At 42.1% G+C, this 20,277-nt stretch overlaps 1 protein-coding gene across 4 annotated transcripts in view; it reads left to right on the forward strand.

Annotated features, from left to right (window-relative positions):
• fam172a (family with sequence similarity 172 member A) overlaps positions 1-20,277 on the forward strand; it is a 190,853-nt gene that overhangs the window by 79,577 nt on the left and 90,999 nt on the right. For all 4 annotated transcript variants that reach the window (XM_054772503.1, XM_054772501.1, XM_054772504.1 and 1 more), the window contains exons 7-8: positions 3,352-3,564; positions 19,856-19,975. In XM_054772503.1, coding sequence (XP_054628478.1) covers positions 3,352-3,564; positions 19,856-19,975 — 333 coding nt within the window. The remainder of the gene's footprint in view (positions 1-3,351; positions 3,565-19,855; positions 19,976-20,277) is intronic.

A 20,277-nucleotide genomic window follows, 5' to 3' on the forward strand; every position in this document is an offset into this window, starting at 1 on the left:
CCGCTGGCCCCAGGGCAGGGACTCAGTGTGGTGGTGGCACTGGGGCACCCACAGGGCATGGGAAGAGGCTCAGCCTGCACACTGCAGCAGAAAAGACGTGGCTGACCCAACGCTCGAGAACTGTGTCTGTTTCATTTAAGACAGTGCCTGTGTGTGTTTTGCACAAAGACCAAGTAACCCCAAATGTTACAAATCTGTGTGGGGGAGATTTAGTTAGTATAAGAAGCAGGTGGACCCAAGCTTTGCAAGTATTTGTTTGGAGATCCAGACTTTGACAGCACATCACAACACAAAGATCAGATTTAGCCACACTGTGTTTCAATGTGGGCAAGACTTAACAGTTGACACAAAAGGCTGAATGACTTCACTTTGGAACAGTTTTGGAGGATTTAGCGATCACAAAACAAGGATGGATATTAGCCTTGTGGGAGAAATTGTATGGAATATGTGCCGTTTATATGTGCTATATAAATAAAGTGGATTGGATTTAAGCATAATGCATTTTTGGCCCCTTGTGTAACTTGTTGTATTCCTTGGCATGCAAGTTAAACACGAAAAATGCAATAATCACGCTTTGTTAAAATAAATATTTTTTTTAGTATTTAAGTAGTTTCTCGCCTATTAGATTTGGACTCCTTGTTGCGTGTAAGAGACGTGGGGAGGAAGTTGCTAAGCAGGGAGAGCTGTCAGCTGTCCCGACATCAGTGTAAGCCTCTCAGTGTCAATTAACGTCGCTCTCTGACATGGAAGCGAACATGGCGGCGCTGCTCCTCCGGACGCCATCAACACTGGCTGCCTTTACAGCAATGTCCTTATGGGTGATTGCACAACTGAAAGGGTTAGTATTAGCTTGCTTAGGTGTGTTAGCCCATCTCAAAACAAAAGCCACGGGCTATAGGCCAAGACCGAGTGTTGTGGCATTAGGATGAAGCTACATGCTACTCGGCCCACTTGAGGTTAGCATCAGAATGCTTAAGGGCAGAAAGGGTTATTGACGAGTGAGGGGGCGAGGGTTAGGGAACTGAAGGCTCACCCTGCTTGTAAGCCACTCAGGGTTAGCAACAAAACACGTGGACATGTGTGGTTGGACCATTAACTTTTGCCCTGGGAAAACCAGGATTAGTGGAAAAACAGGAACACAGAGATGTGATGTTGTTTGATGTCTTTCCCTCCTTCAAACACGGTCACGTGTGGCCCTTTTGTAACTCGGATGCTGTTGTAATTCAGATAGAATTATTATTGTAAAACTTGTGGTGTTTTTCCATTGAATTCATTAGTTATTTTATGGTATTACAGTTACAGTACCGTTTGTGACTATGCATGTCAGTGCCATGATTCTATGTGGTCTAACAAACATTTTGTAAGAAATTGTACCACAAAACGTGTTTATATGCCTTGTTTGTATGCTCTGTGCAACTGTACTAATCCCACACCGGTGCCCGCAAAAGTCCAGCTGCAATACACAAACATGACTAACATGCCCAAGGGTCAATTTGTGCCATTATTATAAAGCAATTGGGCAGAAAAATGATTTGTATAATAATAGTTTTGAAACATGCTTGTCAGTAAAAAACCTAAACTATGTCAAATTTCTACAAATTACATTGCATGCATTTTTGTCCAAAACCTCACTTAATTTTCACGAGAGGGTCTATATTTCTCCAGGTATTTGTTTCTGGTTTCTATATTATTATTTCAGATAATACTCCCTTCAGCTATGTTACCAGGCTGCCACCAGTGGGCAGTGCCACAAAGCTGGTATGGCTCCAGTTCCATTACACCCCTCCATCTCTCCTTCTCTTGCTTGAGTAGGATCCGTTTTCATCTGGTCATCCATCTGTCTGCATGTGTGCGTGACTTTAACGCTGTCTTTGTGCGCAAACGTAATATCTGTGACCTGAATTCAATTTCCTTAATAGGCCCCCGTCTGTTATGTCAGTAGTCAAACTCATGAAAATTTAGGTGAATATACACCTGGATATACAGTTCATCACTCACTAAATGATGGCACTTACAACACTGAACACAACTATATTGTGTCTTTTATCTGCTGGCCACCGGAGCATTCAGAAATGCTAGTATGCATTTGTTGAATTTAAACTCAAGCACTCAAAATTAATAAAATCATTTTGATTGAAAAATGAGTATATAATGAATATCACTGTGAAAGATAATGTTAAAAATATTTGAAAAGGAGTGGAAATCAGACTTAATTCCATAATCTGAATAAATGCCAATGTGTCATTTTGTCGTTGTCAACACACGGCAGGTGTTAAGGGAAAGGGTGTGTGGCAGGTTTGATGTCGATGGGCACAGAAGGGACACACACACACATTCACAGGCATTGAAGGGAGGACAAGCACATTGCGTTAACACTTATTAAGAAAGAGATGATGTGTGTGCTGCTGTGAGAAGGCAGTGAGGACGCCAAGAGAGACGCCACCTCTCTTAATTCCTTCTCACATCCCCTAAAGGTATTTGTGTGTATCTCCCATACTTGTCGGCATGTGTTGTGCGGTGTGAAACTGCCGTGTGTGTGTGTGTGTGTGCGCGCGTGTCCATTTGAATCTGGTGGGGTTTGTGTGTATTCACAAAAGGACTTGTGTGGGAACCTCCAAAGTGAAACATGATTCCACCTATTTCCTGCTGTACTCTCAGAGTGCTCGGGACAATAAACACAGGTAATTAAAATTGTTTGCAAAGTTGAAGAAGTCATTCCTGGTGCTACAACAACAAAACAATGTCCATCTTGCCATGATTAACTTATCATTTGCATTTTGAGCGTACGTGTCAGGGATGAATTCTTACATTTGTCGTGGAAAGTGTTTCATTGAAATTGCTTCTCATATGAAGTTTATCTTGGAGACTATACACACAAATCCTTACAAATACACACACACGTTTGGAGACGGGGCTGCACAAACACAAACAGGCTGAGTGATGCAGGGATCGACTGACACGTGGCCTTTAAAGTCACTAAGTGCTATTCACTGACTGAAACTGCTGCTGTTCAATTACAATCCCACAGTTACTTTAACTGTTTTTTGGGGGTTTTTTTGCATTTTTTTCCTTCAGTCATGCATTCATTTAAGTATCTCCTGGTATCATTTGCATCAGAATGTACACACATGACCTCATTCTAGATACCATAGAATTTTTCTATACAAGCATTTGAAGTAAAAATAATAAAATAACTGCTTGACTTAAAACAAATTCTGAAAATAGGAAACACACAGGAAACAATCTCCTGTAATGTAATAAAACGGGGCTTTTATGTGTGTGTGTATGTAATATCACTATAAATGATATCGATGCTTTGTATTTAATATACATTGTCTTCTCTGTGTTTAGGAGGGCTACAGTGTGATGGTACTCAACCCAAATGAGAACTTCCTGGAGGTGGAAAAACCGTCCTCCACTCTGCCCTCACAGACCGAGCCGTTGGATGAGCCCGCCGAAAAGAAGGAACGTAGAGATGACAAAGAGGGCAAGAAGAGGAGAGAATTTTATGAGAAGTACCGCAACCCACAGAAGGAAACGGAGACGGAGCGGATCCCTATAAGGGTATGTCGTTTGGTGGGAGGAGGGAGTGAGGGAACTAGCAAGGGAGTAGAGGGAGTGTTTGGAGAGGCATGGTGGCAGCAACAGAGGAATACATGTGCATCATACATAGACGGGGTAGGTGATGGTTTGGAGTCGTGGAAGAAATACTTAGGTGAGAAAATTGAAGAGAGGAACTATGGAAGGGACAAAGGATGATGGGGGAGGTGTCCATCAGAGAAGGCAAGGGGAGGAAATGTTAAGTAACAAGGGTGGAAGGGAGGATGGGAAGCAGAAGGAGAAAGAGAGGCTCTTGTGTGGTCAGCCTGTGTGTGAAGAGGTTGGCCGGGCTCCAGTCGCCTCTCAGTGAGCAAGTGTTAACCACATGGCTACCTCCCTCTCGCCCTCTTTTTCTCCCTCCTTCCCTCTTGCGCTCTTCCTCTCTGTGATGATGGTATTGGGCTGGTCAGTGCAGCCCGGGCCCTTTAGTCTTTGTTGACCACTGGGATTATTATCTCTCCAACACACACTGTGCAAAGTCACTGCAAAATTCTTATCATGTGACACCGACTGCGCACAAACATACATTTTAACAGATGTGCAGACACACATGTCTGGACCACACTGTGGTCAAACAAAGGAAGTTAGTCTTTTAATAAATGTATCTCCATTGTGGAGAATAATTGGGGGCCGGATTCAAGTCACATAAAACAATATTTTTCTGAACTGCTTTTGTAACCAGTAAACCAGTAAAATTAAGTCCATGAAGTTGCTGTAATGAATATGTAAATACATATTAACGCTCATGGCAAGAGTAGTGTATAAGTTGGGGCCTCATATAGGGAAAGTATTTTCCAATAATTAATTGCTGCATTATAGGATTTGTGTGTTTTTGTACATCTAACAAGAATTAAGAGGGAATATTTACTATAAGCTTAAACAAACTCGAAAGGGACTATTTTCCTGATAATCAAGTGTTACTGCGTGCTGCGACAAGTCCTGCACTGAAACTTCTCACAAACTTGGCAAGCCATACCACGGATAGGCTGCGTTATTAGTGCTATAGGTGCCTAAAACCACAATATTTTAGTTAGTGTTAGACTAGGAGCATATTTCAATAGAATTTATAAGCTAACCCAAGACTAAGGGCAGTTTTCCTTTTTTGTTCCGGACTAAAGCCTCCTTAGCTATGACGAGAACGTCTGATGCAAGTTAGTACAGTACCACCACACACGCTCCAATAAATGCTTATTAGACCAGATTTTTAATACAAAAAACGTATGCTATCTTATGTCAACATTTACATTCATTACATTCAGTAAGAGGCTGAAAAACTTTGCTAGGTTTTAAAACAAGGCCATATGCATCAAGGTTTGTTTGTGTGTGTGTGCGTGTGGATGTTGTGTGTGTCCTCTCTCCCTTTCCAACTCCCCTCCTGCATGTAGAATTTTGTAACTTTTAACAGTGGTTATTAAGACGTCCCACCCACCAATATTTCCCTATCCTACAAAGACAGATGTGATATGATTCACATTTTGATGTTGAACTTGTCTCGCCTCCCCCGTGCTTGCATAATGCATGCCAGACAGGATCAGATGCATTGAGCCAAAGGCAATATGCAGCTGTTGTGTATCTTTTTTTCCAGAGTATGCATCTTGGAAATACTGTACTGTTAAACAACCTTGTCTCTTTTACAACTTTATCGAAGTAAACGCCAAGGCAGGTTGACGACACAATGAGTGAGGCTTTAAGAAAGTACGCCACAAATGTTTAAATACCAGATGTCTCATACAGTGGCCTGAGACGTTAATTTACTCAACTGCAGAAAGTAACAGGTATCTATTAGGGGTAAAGCGTTCACAATAATTAACTTATTAATGTATTTGTGCAAATGTATTTTGCCATCATATTATGCAATTGATATTGTTTCTGACATATAATCAGAATGAAATAATACAGATTACAAAATTAAAATGTATCCCTATCATATACTGTATAGTATTTGATAATGTCTTTCAGTCTCTGTGACTGACTATGATGCATCACTCCCTGGTTGTGTATGTCCACATGAAATAAATCCACTCTAAAAGCATTTTGTCCAATTCCCAAAACTTTCTCTTGCATGTTGCAGCACTTTCTCTCTACTTTCTCTGTAAATATGAACTTTACAGATGCCATATCTGCTCTTCGTGCAGTGTGCGTGTGTACCTGTGTGTATACGTCATAGTAAAATAGTAAAATAACCTGTTTTTGGGCGTCTGTTTGTGGTGATGATGCACTTGGCGATTTGAGGAAATTGTGTATATTGTGTTGATGTCAAAAAGAAGATTGAGTCTGTGTAGCCAGCACGTAAATATAAAAGAAGGCTCATTGACCAGAAAAGGCAGGGAAGGTTTAGATTTTTTGGCCAAGTACATTTGCTCTTCGATGCAGGGATCGCAAGGCTTGGGATAAAGATTAATGACTGAACAGGTTGCCTCTGTGTTGGTGACCCTTGAATTTTGATCTTTGCCCAAAAGTCAGCTGGATGTGAGTGTGTTTGACCTTGCCGCCGTAAAGCAACACACACACACACCGTCTTACTCGCCACTGCTATGCCTCTGTCCGCCCTGGAGTAAGCTGTCACACATATGCAGATGCGGATACACACACACACGCACACACACACACACTTGCAGACAAAAGAATGAAGGCGGAGGGAAAAGAACGAAGGTTTTGACATGTGTGTGTGCGTGCAAAGTCTTCCCTTTTACCTCTGTTAGTCTGGGTGGGTGGTGGATCAAATCAAACCTCTTTAGCGGGCCTGTTTTCATCTTTTTGAACAGAACCCACCCAAGGCACGTGCATTCACACGCATACAAACCTTTTTGTTCTCCTCACCTCGCTCTCTTAACTCCTGCTGAGCTGTAAGACCACCTGCACACAGCCATTCATTTGCACACTCAAATGTATAAACCTCCTGTTATTGTAGTATGAATAAAATGTGACTCTATTTACTATTTTGCATAGTTTTTATAAAACTGAGATAATAATATGGCAAAATGCATTGTCCTTTTGTATTATATTAACTTCAATCAGTCACTCACACACATGAACAGTAGCCCTTAATAAAGGGTGATTAATATGCTTCCTTACACCCATTAATAAGCTCTTTAGTGCTTTTAGGGTTTCTACTTTTTAGCCTTAGGACCATAGTGTGCAACCCCTCAACCTTATCTAATCCCTCTTCTCTCCTCCTGCGTCAGATCACACACCAGCAGCCCATATTTAGGGGGGATGTTTGATGGCGTAAGGAGTGATGGGAGGATATAGAAAGTGGGATGCTGATGAGGAGAGCAAGAGGGGCAGGGGGGCGCTTTCTTCGCACTATGCCATATAGAAGTTTGGGAGTTCACTTTACTCTGAATTTTAGCAGTAATCCAGTTAGCTATTTTCTGTCAGCCAAGCGGAGGAATGGCAGGAACAAAAGGCACATTCATGGGCTTAAGAAGCTTCCAAAGAGTTCACCCAAGGCTGGCTGGCTGGGATTAGGCCAGCAGGCCTTGAAAAAAAAGAAGGGGGGAAAAGAGCAAAGGGGACAAAAAAAAAAAACAGCGCTTCATCTTCCTTTAAGCACCACTTATATTTATAAATGAAAGATTACTTGCTTCGGTCTTTTTTGCACTTTCTCTTTATATCACACACCTCTTAAATGTTTAGAGAGATAAATTGACAGACGCACTTCTATAGCATTTTAAGGCAGTTTGAGGCAGCCTCTGTTCTTTTTCCCTCAACTATATTCAGCTTCAGTGAAACTTCAATGCGACATCTCGATAATCGAGACCGGGGAACATCAAATGCCTGACATCTTTCTGCTTTTCAATTATACATTCCGCATAATCTCACAGTATTCCAGGAAGAAAATATGAAGTCTTCTGAGTTTTCTCTTAACGATGAAAGATTTCCCTCATGCTAAACATTTTTTGCCCTCACTTCTATTACAATAATGTTGGGTATTCTTTCTGTGGCTAGAAAGAAAACACTTGTAGAGGAGGCTTGTACAGTATAGCTCTCATATGTATTACCAAGTGGTGTACTTCCAGCTGCACCTGACACAGGCCAGACCTTTGCTCTATCCCTTGTTTAGCATCTGAACTCAAGCTTATCTTTTCAATTCTCTAATGTACTCACACAAGACATAAACACCTAAACACACACACTGGTAATTGTATTCAACACAGTGCTACTTTTTTTCTACCCTCTAAGGGACAGGTTTTTCTGATCTTTGTCACTTCCACCACCATGCCCTAGTCCGTTGCCCCAAAGTAATTATACAGACAGAATATATTTGACCTTTGACCTGTGATCATGCCAAAAGGTAAGGCTCAGCACACCCAAGGACAGGTAAGGACTTGATTAACCTCTGAACCCAGTCAGAGGAGAGGTCAGCGGCCAAGGCTTGAGGGCAGCTCGCTGGAACGAACAAATTGGTTGGATGCCATCCGTGTAGCTGCTGCGTGTTTTTGTGTGATTAGCGAGTCAGAGCTTTGACCTTTGTGTGTCTTCATCTGCCTTTTTGTGGCAGCAGTGGTGATGTAGGGTGTATTCTTAGTTCACTTTAATTATTCTGCGTTTAATTATTCTAGGTTGCTCAAAACCACATCTGTGTACTGCTTCTACAGCCATTTTTCTGCCAAAAGGTACAGTTCCATTCCTCTCGCCACGGTACCTTTTGGAACACTAAAGCCTGATCTTGCATTTCCACTAAGAGGTGTCTAGGCAGGATGGTGATAGCTGTGTCAGTAAATAACGTCACATCGGCATTGTGAAATTGTGTACACCATGAATTAATTCACCAAGACAGTGACCTTAGGACATAGATGAGCTTTGTTTGAGAAAAGGTATTATGTCCTGTCCATCTGATTTTCATTGTAGAGGCCATCAAGAGGCCAGTTCCACCCTTGAGGTACAGTTGTTTTTTATCCATGAAATGGTTGGGGGGTACCTATGTTACCAAAACTGGTATGGAGATCAGTTTACAGCCTGTATGTATTTGTGTACGTAATTCACTGTTTTGCCCACATAAAGGTGACATGTTGGCAAAACAGGGTTGCCTATGCTATTATTTTTATAATACACCAGCGGTGCTGTTATTAAACCCCAAGGTTTGACTTGACATTTCACTGTAACGTTAGGGTGTTTAGCTGAATCACCACAAAATTTGCGACACGCTGTCATGGGGGTTGACAATCACATGTCTAAAATTTGAGCAAGATTGGTTGAAAAACACCAAGAAAAAAGTAGGGTGGGATTTTGCAACTCATTTCCCATCATTCAACGACCACTTGTCGATGAATTATAATAAAACAATTATTATGAAACACTATTATATGTATGGTAGCATGTCCTACAAAGCATTTCAGCACGACCCATAGGAGGCGTCAGAAATGTCCTCCATGGTGTGTCCTCTATTTTTTTCTACTGTATGTTGATAGGTTTCGCAACTTTTGACAATTGGAACGCAAAATAGTGGTAACTTTTCCAAAGTGAGATGGAAATGAGGATATGAGGCTTAAGTGTTTGTGTTAGTACCTGTGTGTGAGTGTGTGTCTGTGTTTGCTCAAGGCAAAAAGAGTGTAGCCGGTCTCACTCCCCTGCTCCCAATCTTCTGGTTAGGTCAACCATCAAACACATCCATCCTGCCCTCCCTGGCCGCCCCCCACCCACTGAGCTCTCTGTCTCGATACACACTCCTGTTGTGGATACAGGCTGACCTGAATAAGAACCAAAAAAATCCACACACATACACAGCACACCTCAGGGTCATCCTGGAACAAACACCACCGTGTCTGCCTGCCCGCTCTTCTTTGCCTTATGTCAATTAATGGCTCGCAGTAATTTCACCTGACAATCTGAGCGACGGCGCGAGGCTCACCGAGATGTCACAGCGATGACCTTTCTGGCCTGCAGCCGCTCTGTTCTAATAAAGAATCTCACAAACCCACAGCAACTTCCTTTGTACTTTGTTAATGAGTTATTGATTTGAAACAATGCCCTGGTAAATATTGTCAGAGCAGAGTGACCTCATCAAGGTCATGCTGTTTTATTGTATACAGTGTCTGCACGCTAATATGCACATGGTGTGGCATGTATGTTGTAGTTTTTACCCTTCTTTCACTTCCTAACCCCCTAGGGACATACTCTTAAAATGCATAAAGCCTCCTATGGATATACTTAGTGAAAATAACACCTACACACACACGCACACACACACACACAATTTCCCCCTCTCTTATTAGCGTTACTTTTTCTTCCCTCACACATCATTATATTCCCTATTCACCAAAGCTACTATACCTGTTAATTACCCACAACGCCGCTATCATTTTCACATCTGCTAATTTCCTTATCTTTTTTTCTTCATCTCTTGTAGACTCATCAGCTCCCAGACAGCTTTCTAGCCTTCATCTCTCTATCTTACGAGGAAGTATATAAGAAGAAAAACAGAGACAGGAAAGACATTTGGAAGAAAACGGCTAGCCGTTCCAAACGTTGAGAAAGCTATTGCAAACAGGTGTCATTTATTTCCATTTCAGCATTGTGTCGGTGTGCAGTCATGCACTCCCACAAACACCACACACACACATCAAGGCGACTGATAACCTCTTCGCTAATAGCAAACATACAATTATGTACTTTGCTAATTTAATATTTATTCATCAGCCAAAATGAAAGCAATCATGTACTGACGTCTTGTGCTGATCAGGACATATTAAAACATTTAATGCATGGTGCTTCCGGTAGATTGTCTCAGTATGTGGCCTAATGGAGCGACTCAACATGTGGGCATATTTGTTTTTTGGTCAACAACATTCAGTTTATCATGTATTGTGTGTGTTGTGTGCAATTTGTAGTTACAGTAGCACAAAAGTGGGTACCCCCCTCACACTTCTGTCAGTGTTCTATTATATCTACATTGGCAAAACTGAAGAAATGACACTTTGATACAATGCAAAATAGAGAAAGTAGTGAAAATGTGTCATCTGACTACCATTATTTTCCAACTCTGCCTTAACTCTTTTGGGCATGGAGTTCACTCGAACGTCTCAATTTGACCTCTGGAGTCCTCTTCCATCCCTCCATTATGAGGATGACTATGAAGCTGGTGGATTTTAGAGACCTTGCGCTCCTCCACCTTCCATTTGAGGATGCCCCACAGATTGGGTTTGGGTCTCCCAGGTCTGTCCGGCATCCTCCCCCGCAATCTAATGCAACTCATCTCCAGGTGGTGATCAGTTGACAGCTCAGCCCCTCTCTTCACCCATGTTTCCAGAATATGTGGATGCATATCTGATAGACCTGCAGCCTAGGGTGACCTGGTGCCAAGTGCAATTGTGGACCTCCTTATGTTCGAACATGGTGCGGTTTGCACAGAAGTCCAATAACATCAGATCGGGGAGGCCGTTCCTCCCAATCACGCCCCTCCAGGTCACAGTGTCATTGCCCACCTGGGCGTTGAAGTCTCCCAGTAGAACTACGGAGTCACCCCACTGATGGACTCCAAGAAGGCTGTGTACTCTGAACTGCGGTTTGGCGCGTATGCACAAACGACAGTCAGGACTCTTTCCCTAATCCGAAGGCGTAGGGAAATGACCCTCTTGTTCACGGAGGGTGACTCCAACCGAGCCGGGGGGCTATTAATACGCCCACACCAGCTCGCCGCCTCTCCCCTGCAACAACTCCACAGTAGAACAAGGTCCAGCCCATCTCGAGGAGTTTGGTTCCAGAACCCAAAGGCCGAGGTTAGTCCGACTAAACATAGTCGGAATGTCTCAAACTCTCGCACAAGTTCGGACTCTTTCCCACCAAAGAAGTGACATTCCATGTCCCGAGAACCAGATTTGGCTGAAGACCAGGTCGTCCAGGCACCCACCCTCGACCGCCTCCCAAAGCACATTGCACCGGACCCTTATGCTTTCCCCCACAGGTTGTGGGTCTACAGGGGGAGCTAGCATGAGCTAGTCTGATGCAATTTAAGGCAAAACGAGGTTCCGACCTTCGCTGTGAAAAAGAATGCATAAATGGACCTTGCTCAGTTTTAATTGAAGACCTCTGGTCTAGGCCATCTTCATGTAGAGCAGTGGTTCTCAATTATTTTCTGTCATGCCCCCCTAGGGACAGAAATGTTTTCGCGTCCCCCCGATTCAAAATACTGTTAACAAACTGATATCTATTTATTTATCATTACTGTACAGATTGAACTCAAAAATGAAACCAGCCAATTCCAACCAAATGGAGAGCAAAGAGGCATTCAGGCGTATTCAAGAGTCAACTTGCATGCCGAGTACGACAAATTCATACATGTTGGCACGTCTGCACTAACATTGAAAGTCCTCCCTGCCTCATGTTGTAATCCCGCACCCCTAGTCTTTAGTTCTATGTGGTTTTGATGGCTGAGGAAGAAGAGGTGGAGTGAAAAGCAGGGAGGTCCGAAGTGTTTGTTTGTCAGAGTGTGTTGCGTGTTGTTTTGAGACTTGTTTGCCGTGTTGATTGGACACCGGGTTTGTGTTGGCGTTGGGGGCTGTAATGCCAACAGTATACTCCTTTCTCTCCCCATCGCTTGTCTCCCTGCTTCTCATTACACTGAATAAACACAGGCATTTACAGGGCCAGGCTACTTTTTAAGAAACTATGTGTGCTTGCATGCATGCGTGCGTGTGAGAGCACGTCCACATTAGACCCTACATTCGTGTGCACACGGTCAGGTTGGTATTGGCTTTAGAAGTGGTAAAAGTTATGTTGAAAAACGTACTAAATGTATGCATAATACTTACAGTATTACTTGCAGTCCGTGATGACTAACACTATAGTAAATGTTGCATTCGTGACAGTTACTATATCCGTGTGTGGTTTTAAAAGTGAGAGAATCATTCTCCTCCATAGAGGAAAAGGCTTCTTGAGACGTCATCTGTACTTCTGTGTAGAAGGTGTCGGACGTTTCGCTCCTCATCCGAAGAGCTTCGTCAGCAAACTAATAAGTGCTGGTAGCTTAGGCCTTAAATACAGTAAGAGTGGGCGGAATTGGTGTGCCAACACCCTCCTCCTATTGGTTCGTTACACTAAGCCTGGGCGGAGCAGTGGTATAATCCTATCCTGTTATTCACACCTACGATAAAAGGGGAAGTGTCGCTCCCTGAATTGGGTATGAACGACTCTGATACTGGCTTGTTAGCATCTATTGTTCTGGCTCGGCCCTGCCTTCACCTCATTTGCAAGACTAAGAGCTGTGGGTTTTGGTCTCAGTAACCTGCTGAACACAGGGTCCAAATTGAACCTCAAACCACCATTCCGATTCAATGATGGGTTCTGTTGTTTGACAAAAATAGCTTCCTTTACTCCTCTTTCAAACCATCTGTTTTCTTTGGCCAAAATCTTTACCTCGCTGTCCTGAAAAGAGTGATTGGTAGCTTTCAGGTGTAGATGTACTGCTGATTGAGGACCACTAGCATTGTCCCTGCGATGTTGATAAAGCCTTTTTTGGAGCATTTGCTTAGTTTCCCCAATGTAGTGCTCTTTGCATTCCTCATCTTTACAGTGGATGGAATAGACCAATAGACCAATACTAAAGAAAATTGGATCAAAAATCTGTCAGACAGAAGCCTCTCGGAGACAGAGAAGGCAGTATTAACCAAGGGTCTCAACTTCTCAGTGACTCCTAAAACGATACCCACAGTAGACTATATCACAGCAGCTGAATCGGCCATCAGGAACAATAACCTTTCTAGAACAGAGGCAGGGGACCTTCGTCTGAGAATATCGGCCCTTCTCAGTAGTGCCAAACCACCACCGTCCAATATCACGTTAGGTGAGAGGAAAGCATTAGCGGCTCTGCAGAAAGATGAGAGCATCACCATCTTACCAGCTGATAAGGGCAGATGCACAGTGGTTCTCAACACATTGGACTACGAAGAAAAAATAACAAGTCTAATTAGTGATGCCAACACATATGAGCAACTTAAAAGGGACCCATCCAGTAGGTATAAGAAAGAAATCATACACTGTCTCCAAAAGTTAGAGAAGGAAGAACTAATTGACAGACAGATGTATCATAGGTTATACCCTGGGGAGGCTACACCATGTATCTATGGCCTTCCAAAAATCCACAAGGAAGGGTTTCCCCTCAGACCCATTGTCTGTAGCATTGACTCTACCACGTACAATGTAGCGAAATATGTAAAAACAGTCTTATCCCCATTGGTAGGCAACACTGATCATCATATAGAGAACACAAAAGGGTTTGTGGCGAGCATCAAAGACCTCAGATTGGAGCCAGAGGAAACTTTGGTGTCTTATGATGTGACTTCACTTTTCACATCTGTCCCCACCTCAGCAGCAGTCTCGGTGGTGAGGAAGAGACTGCTCGAGGACTCAACTCTGCATCGGAGAACAAAACTTAGTGCTGACCACATCTGCCAATTACTGGAAATTTGCCTTAACACCACATATTTTCAGTTTAGAGGGAAATTCTACAGACAAATTCATGGTTGTGCTATGGGCTCACCAGTCTCACCCATAGTGGCGAATCTGTACATGGAAGAGATGGAGAAACAGGCTCTCACATCCTTCTCAGGGACAAAACCAAGGCACTGGTTTAGATACGTGGATGACACCTTTGTCATAATCAAAAAACAAGAAATTCAGTCTTTCACAGATCACATCAATGCGGTGGACACCAATATCAAATTTACTCGCGAGGACACTAAAGAAAACCAACTAGCCTTCTTAGACTGCAAGGTAATTATAGGAAAGGACAGACAGCTACTTACAGAGGTCTTTAGAAAGGCCACACACACTGACCAATACCTGCTTTTTGAATCAAACCATCCACTACAACATAAACTAGGGGTTATTAGGACCCTCCAACATAGAGCGGAACAAATACCAACTAGTGCTGAGGGAAAGAAAAAGGAGACACAACATGTCCAGAGAGCGCTCTCAACCTGTGGGTACCCACGGTGGGCTTTTAACAAATGTCAAAAGAAGAGAGTAGGGAAAGAAACCCAAAAGCCCACAGAAGCAAAAAGGAGAGGAGTGGTAGTCCCTTATGTAGCGGGGGTCTCCGAAAAACTCCAGAGGATCTTATGGCAACACAAAATTCCTACCTATTTCAAACCAGTAAATACCCTGAGACAAAAATTAGTGCATCCTAAAGACAAGGCTCCAAACCAGAAACAGAGCAATGTGGTCTATTCCATCCACTGTAAAGATGAGGAATGCAAAGAGCACTACATTGGGGAAACTAAGCAAATGCTCCAAAAAAGGCTTTATCAACATCGCAGGGACAATGCTAGTGGTCCTCAATCAGCAGTACATCTACACCTGAAAGCTACCAATCACTCTTTTCAGGACAGCGAGGTAAAGATTTTGGCCAAAGAAAACAGATGGTTTGAAAGAGGAGTAAAGGAAGCTATTTTTGTCAAACAACAGAACCCATCATTGAATCGGAATGGTGGTTTGAGGTTCAATTTGGACCCTGTGTTCAGCAGGTTACTGAGACCAAAACCCACAGCTCTTAGTCTTGCAAATGAGGTGAAGGCAGGGCCGAGCCAGAACAATAGATGCTAACAAGCCAGTATCAGAGTCGTTCATACCCAATTCAGGGAGCGACACTTCCCCTTTTATCGTAGGTGTGAATAACAGGATAGGATTATACCACTGCTCCGCCCAGGCTTAGTGTAACGAACCAATAGGAGGAGGGTGTTGGCACACCAATTCCGCCCACTCTTACTGTATTTAAGGCCTAAGCTACCAGCACTTATTAGTTTGCTGACGAAGCTCTTCGGATGAGGAGCGAAACGTCCGACACCTTCTACACAGAAGTACAGATGACGTCTCAAGAAGCCTTTTCCTCGATGGACAACTCCTGTACGACTGAGAGCCTACACAGACACATTCTCCTCCATAGATGCAATATATGGCCAATACATTAGGTACACTTGAACAGTCCAGTATTTTATAATATGATACTGCAGATGCATGAAATGATATTTCTCTGAAAAGTAATGCTCAGTTTTGATTGACACTGCAAACTACAGTTGCAATAATTATATGCAGTATTCAGTATACAGTTATACGTTGAGGATACAATTCAGTTGTTGATCTGCTGCCCCTAAATTTGTTTTGTGTGCATACCAACATTTTTTGAGTCGTGTTCAAATTTGTTTTAGTATATGTTGAGGAGCTCTCAAGATGGCTTAAAAATTGTATCGCTCTTCAATTTGTAAAAGTTTTTTTTTTTTTCCATAATTTAATGCCATTCAAAAGACTGTTTCATTTGAGGTGACATTATTATTGGAACCTGACTGTACCTTAAAAATACATGTGCATTTAAGCTATCATTTGGTACAATTGATGTGGAATGGGATACATTCTGGTCGACTATGTCCCTACATTTCTAGTTCTTTTATTGGATCACATTAGCTTGTGTATACGTATTGTTGTCAGTGAGTTGATAACTGAACTTTATACGTTCTAATTTCTCTCTGTCTGGTTGTTGATGCCTTCTCTGCACATCTTTTTTGATGTAGTTCTGCAGAGTGCTCGTTATGGAGGCTATCTAGAGAGGAGAATTGTATTTTATATCATCTGAGGGGACAGTATGGATTACTGTGCACCCTGTAAACACCTACAAACAGCACACTTCCTCACTCTCCCTTGACAGTCATTGATGAAGGATGCTGGCAACAGGTGTGCAGTTGGGACACTCCTCTGACAGCCCTGGCACACACACACACACACACACAAACAAATAAATAAATAAGATAAAATAGTGTGCATGTGTGTGTGAGAGAGCCGGTGACAGGAGGCTGGTCTCGCAGGGCGGTGCGCTCCACTGCAGCTAATTAACCCCAGGAAATAATTGCAGTATGCAAATGTTGTTTAGATAATTCACTATACAGTGGCATGCCAGGTAGAAGTCAGTCACTGTTTTGTGCTGCTGAGAGTGAGGACAAAAAAATGGGATTGTGTTTGAGGTGGTGGGAATGGGACAAGAATGGAAATGGAGGCGTTCCAGCTGCCATTATGAAGCTTTTATATCATGTTCTTATAAATAAATAAGCAGACAAGGACTGCATCTTTTAAAGTGAAGATGTCTTACACATAAATTTGCAACACAACCAACTTGGCTTATGTCAGATGCAATTACAAAGTAGGTGTGTGAAGAACAAGAGGTAGCAGAAGGTAGAAGCGAGGGATGGAGTTAATGAAACAGGCCTTGCTGATGAAGGGCGACATGGCGGAGGGGAGAGCGGGGAGGCTTCAAAAGACTTTGATGTCACAGCCTTTCAGACAGACATCTCTGTCTCTGCATGCCCTCCTCCATGAACACTAGCCCACGCACACACACACACACACACACACACACACACACACACGCAACCCTGATGGCAGGAGGGCAGGCCAGAGCACAGTTGCCTGCTCTTGCATCACACCCGCTGAGTGGAGGTGGGTGCTGACGCTACACCCCCTCCTGCTTATCTCGCTGTAAACACTCTGACAGGTTAATTTACCTTGAAACAAACACAGCAACAAAAACACACATCAGGTGCACACAAAGTATACACTGCACTATTATAGTCAGTTTGTTGTCACAGGAATTTAGTAGGATTTTGCACAATGTGATTAGTTGCAAACTTTGTCATTGTGTGCTGGTTGAAGAAGTAAATGTTGATCATATTCATCCATCCATCCATCCTTTTTCTACCACTTGTCCTGTTAAGAGTCGCAGCGAGCAGGGGCCTATCCCAGCTGACTTTAGGGAAAAGGCAGACTACACCCTGGAGTGGTCGCAAGTCAATCTCAGGGCACATATGGAGACAGACAACCATTCACACTCACATTAACACCGTCACTGAGTGGGGACTGAACCCATGCTGCCTGCAACTGAAATCAGGCGATTCAACCACGGCCATCTGTGATGTAATTTTGTAATAACCGGTGTAAAAACAATATACCTTAACAATAACCATTTAACCTTTGGGAAAATAGTTCACTTTTTTGTAGAACGTTTACTAGAAAATTGTCCAGTTTGTGAAAAAAGTGTGTTCAAAGAAATACAGTATTATAAGTGCCAAGTCAAATATATAATGTATTCCAGGATGTCTATGACCTTAGACTTTCCCATATAAAATAAAGTAAATACAATTAATACATTACAGAGTTTAAAATTGTGCCTCCACAAAGTCAAACACCACAAAAGTCATGCAAATTGGAGTTAAACCATTTCTTAAAACAGAAAGTCAAACACAAAACCACCGCATGTGACATCACATGGAATATTGTTGGAATCCGGGTTAGCATTTTAAGGATTAACTAGGATTAACTACACACTGTTGTTGTTGCTTAATTTATTGGTATTTATGTTTATGTGTTTATGTTTCTTATGTTCTTATTCTTTCATTTGTTTTCTTTCTTTTCTTGGGAGAATGAACAGAATAAGATTTTCATTGCATGGTATAACTGCTGTTTTACCATGCACATGACAATAAAACTCTCTTGAATCTTGAATCTTGAATGTGTGTTTTGTTGTGTTTTTGTGATGCCACCACAGAAGGGAGCCAATAATGAAGTATGGTTGTTACCATACAAGTGGAAATGGTACTTGCTGCGTATAACAATAACAACAATGCAGTAACATACATATCAAGTGTTTTATTAATTGCCCTTATGTGACGGTATGGCTACTGTTTGCAGATATCTCCTGTTCCCTCTCTATTACGTGTCTGTTTGTGAGTAGTTTTATTATACAGTGGTTAACTTATTTTTACGCTTGTATAACAGTTGATAATGTAAAACCATTGCTTAAAACATTGCCTGTAAAGTTAAAGATTGTATGGAATCTGCGATGGGATAGTATTCCACGATTTTATGTCAAATTCTTTCATCGTTTGAGTTTCGATGTGCCACTGTTAAAATTCCCTCTGCATTTTGCATCACCTCCTCGAGCAAAGCTATCAAAGCAGTTCTTATTATGTGAAAATAGTCATGGAAAAAATGATTAGACCACCCTTGTTTCTTCAGTTTCTTGTTCATTTTAATGCCTGATACAACTAAAAGGTGCCTTTGTTTGGACAAATATAACAATGACAACAAAAATAGCTCAAGAGTTACATTTTTCGGCAGTGCAATGCTACAGCTATTCATGTAAGAACTTAAGTGGTTTTGGTTATTATCAAGGAAACCATGGAAGTTGCTAGATACCAGCTCTTAAATTAACCTCTAATGAGCTATATTTGTCATCATCATTATATTTGTCCAAAGAAACATACCTTTAGTTGTACCAGACATTAAAATGGATCAATAAACTGAAGAAACAAGGGTGGTCTGATCATTTTTTTCCATGACTGTATACTCTTACTCGGTAAAATGCAAGCACAGTTAGTAAAAATATTACGTTTCCAAAGACTCCTCTGTCCTTTACCTCTCATCACTAATTGTTTGTATTGAAGTCATGTTTGACACTCAATAGTTATCAATGGTTCAAGAAATGTTTATCTATTTAGATCAGCATGCTAGATAAGAGACATATGTGTTTGCTCATGTCCATGTACGTCCAGCCAGGTAATATCCGTCACACAGTACACTCGGGCTGGTGCTGTGATTTAGGGACACAAGTGGTTTGATCCGCGTCATGGGTTGTGCAGGATTGTGTTGTTGATTTTTATTGCCAAGCAGACAGTTTGATAGGAAATCAGAGTCCCAAATCAATGCCATAAGTTCATTAATGTATGCCCTTTTCACTCCTCTCCTTTTTCAGCCCTGGATTAGTGTTTTACATCACTCTTTAATTAAACATGTTGACTTGTCGCAATGTGTCTATTTTTCCATGTTTTTTTTTTTTTTTGTGTATGCAATTGTGTGTGATGATTTAGATTTTGGTTCTGCAAGTGTAGTTCTGGAAGTGTATCTTTTGTCTTTTTTGTTATTTTTCTTTTGACCTTCCCAAGTGTCTTCCCATGCGACAGCCACTGGCGTATAGATAGGCCATTGATCGAGCAACGAGTTACAAATTAAGATTTAAACGTTACCTCTCCAAGCCTATTGAGTTTTACATTTAGGGCATTTGCAATATGCAAGGCTTATTGATTCAGTAAAGAGTGCCTCTTTATAGATATCTCCTCAGGCTACCATCACTTTTCTTTCTCTTTTGTTTCCTTTCACTGTAGCATGACATTTCAATTAGTTGTTTGGCTGATTCTTCACCAACTCTGTCAAAGTTTGCTGTAATTCTAAAAGTGAAAAGTCTGTGTGTGTGTGTGTGTGTTTTTTTCCCTAGGAAAACACTTCCTCTGAGGAACACGTGTTGTACGTGTGGGATCACTTTGTGTCCAAAGCTGCAGCCAAGAATGTCTTCATCGTGGCCCACAGCTACGGAGGACTGTCCTTTGTTGAATTGGTCAGTGTTTCACATTTCTTCTTTACCTACCCTACCCCTCAATGAAAGTAAGACACACCGTAACAGAGCTATTCGTCTGGTAGCCCTTAGGCTAAATCTGGCCCATGAATGGCATCAGACTGGTCCACAAGTTCAGTTAACATCATCCATCCTCACTATGATGTTTGTCACTTGATATATTCATGCCAATCTGACATGAATGTGGCACACACAGACGTACACTCCGACACTACTACTAGCTACTAGCTTTGCCTACGTCACATTGTGCAATGCTTATGCACAGGCTACGGGATCTCTGAAGT

Source organism: Dunckerocampus dactyliophorus, chromosome 4, assembly GCF_027744805.1.
Source record: "Dunckerocampus dactyliophorus isolate RoL2022-P2 chromosome 4, RoL_Ddac_1.1, whole genome shotgun sequence".
NCBI lineage: Eukaryota > Metazoa > Chordata > Actinopteri > Syngnathiformes > Syngnathidae > Dunckerocampus > Dunckerocampus dactyliophorus.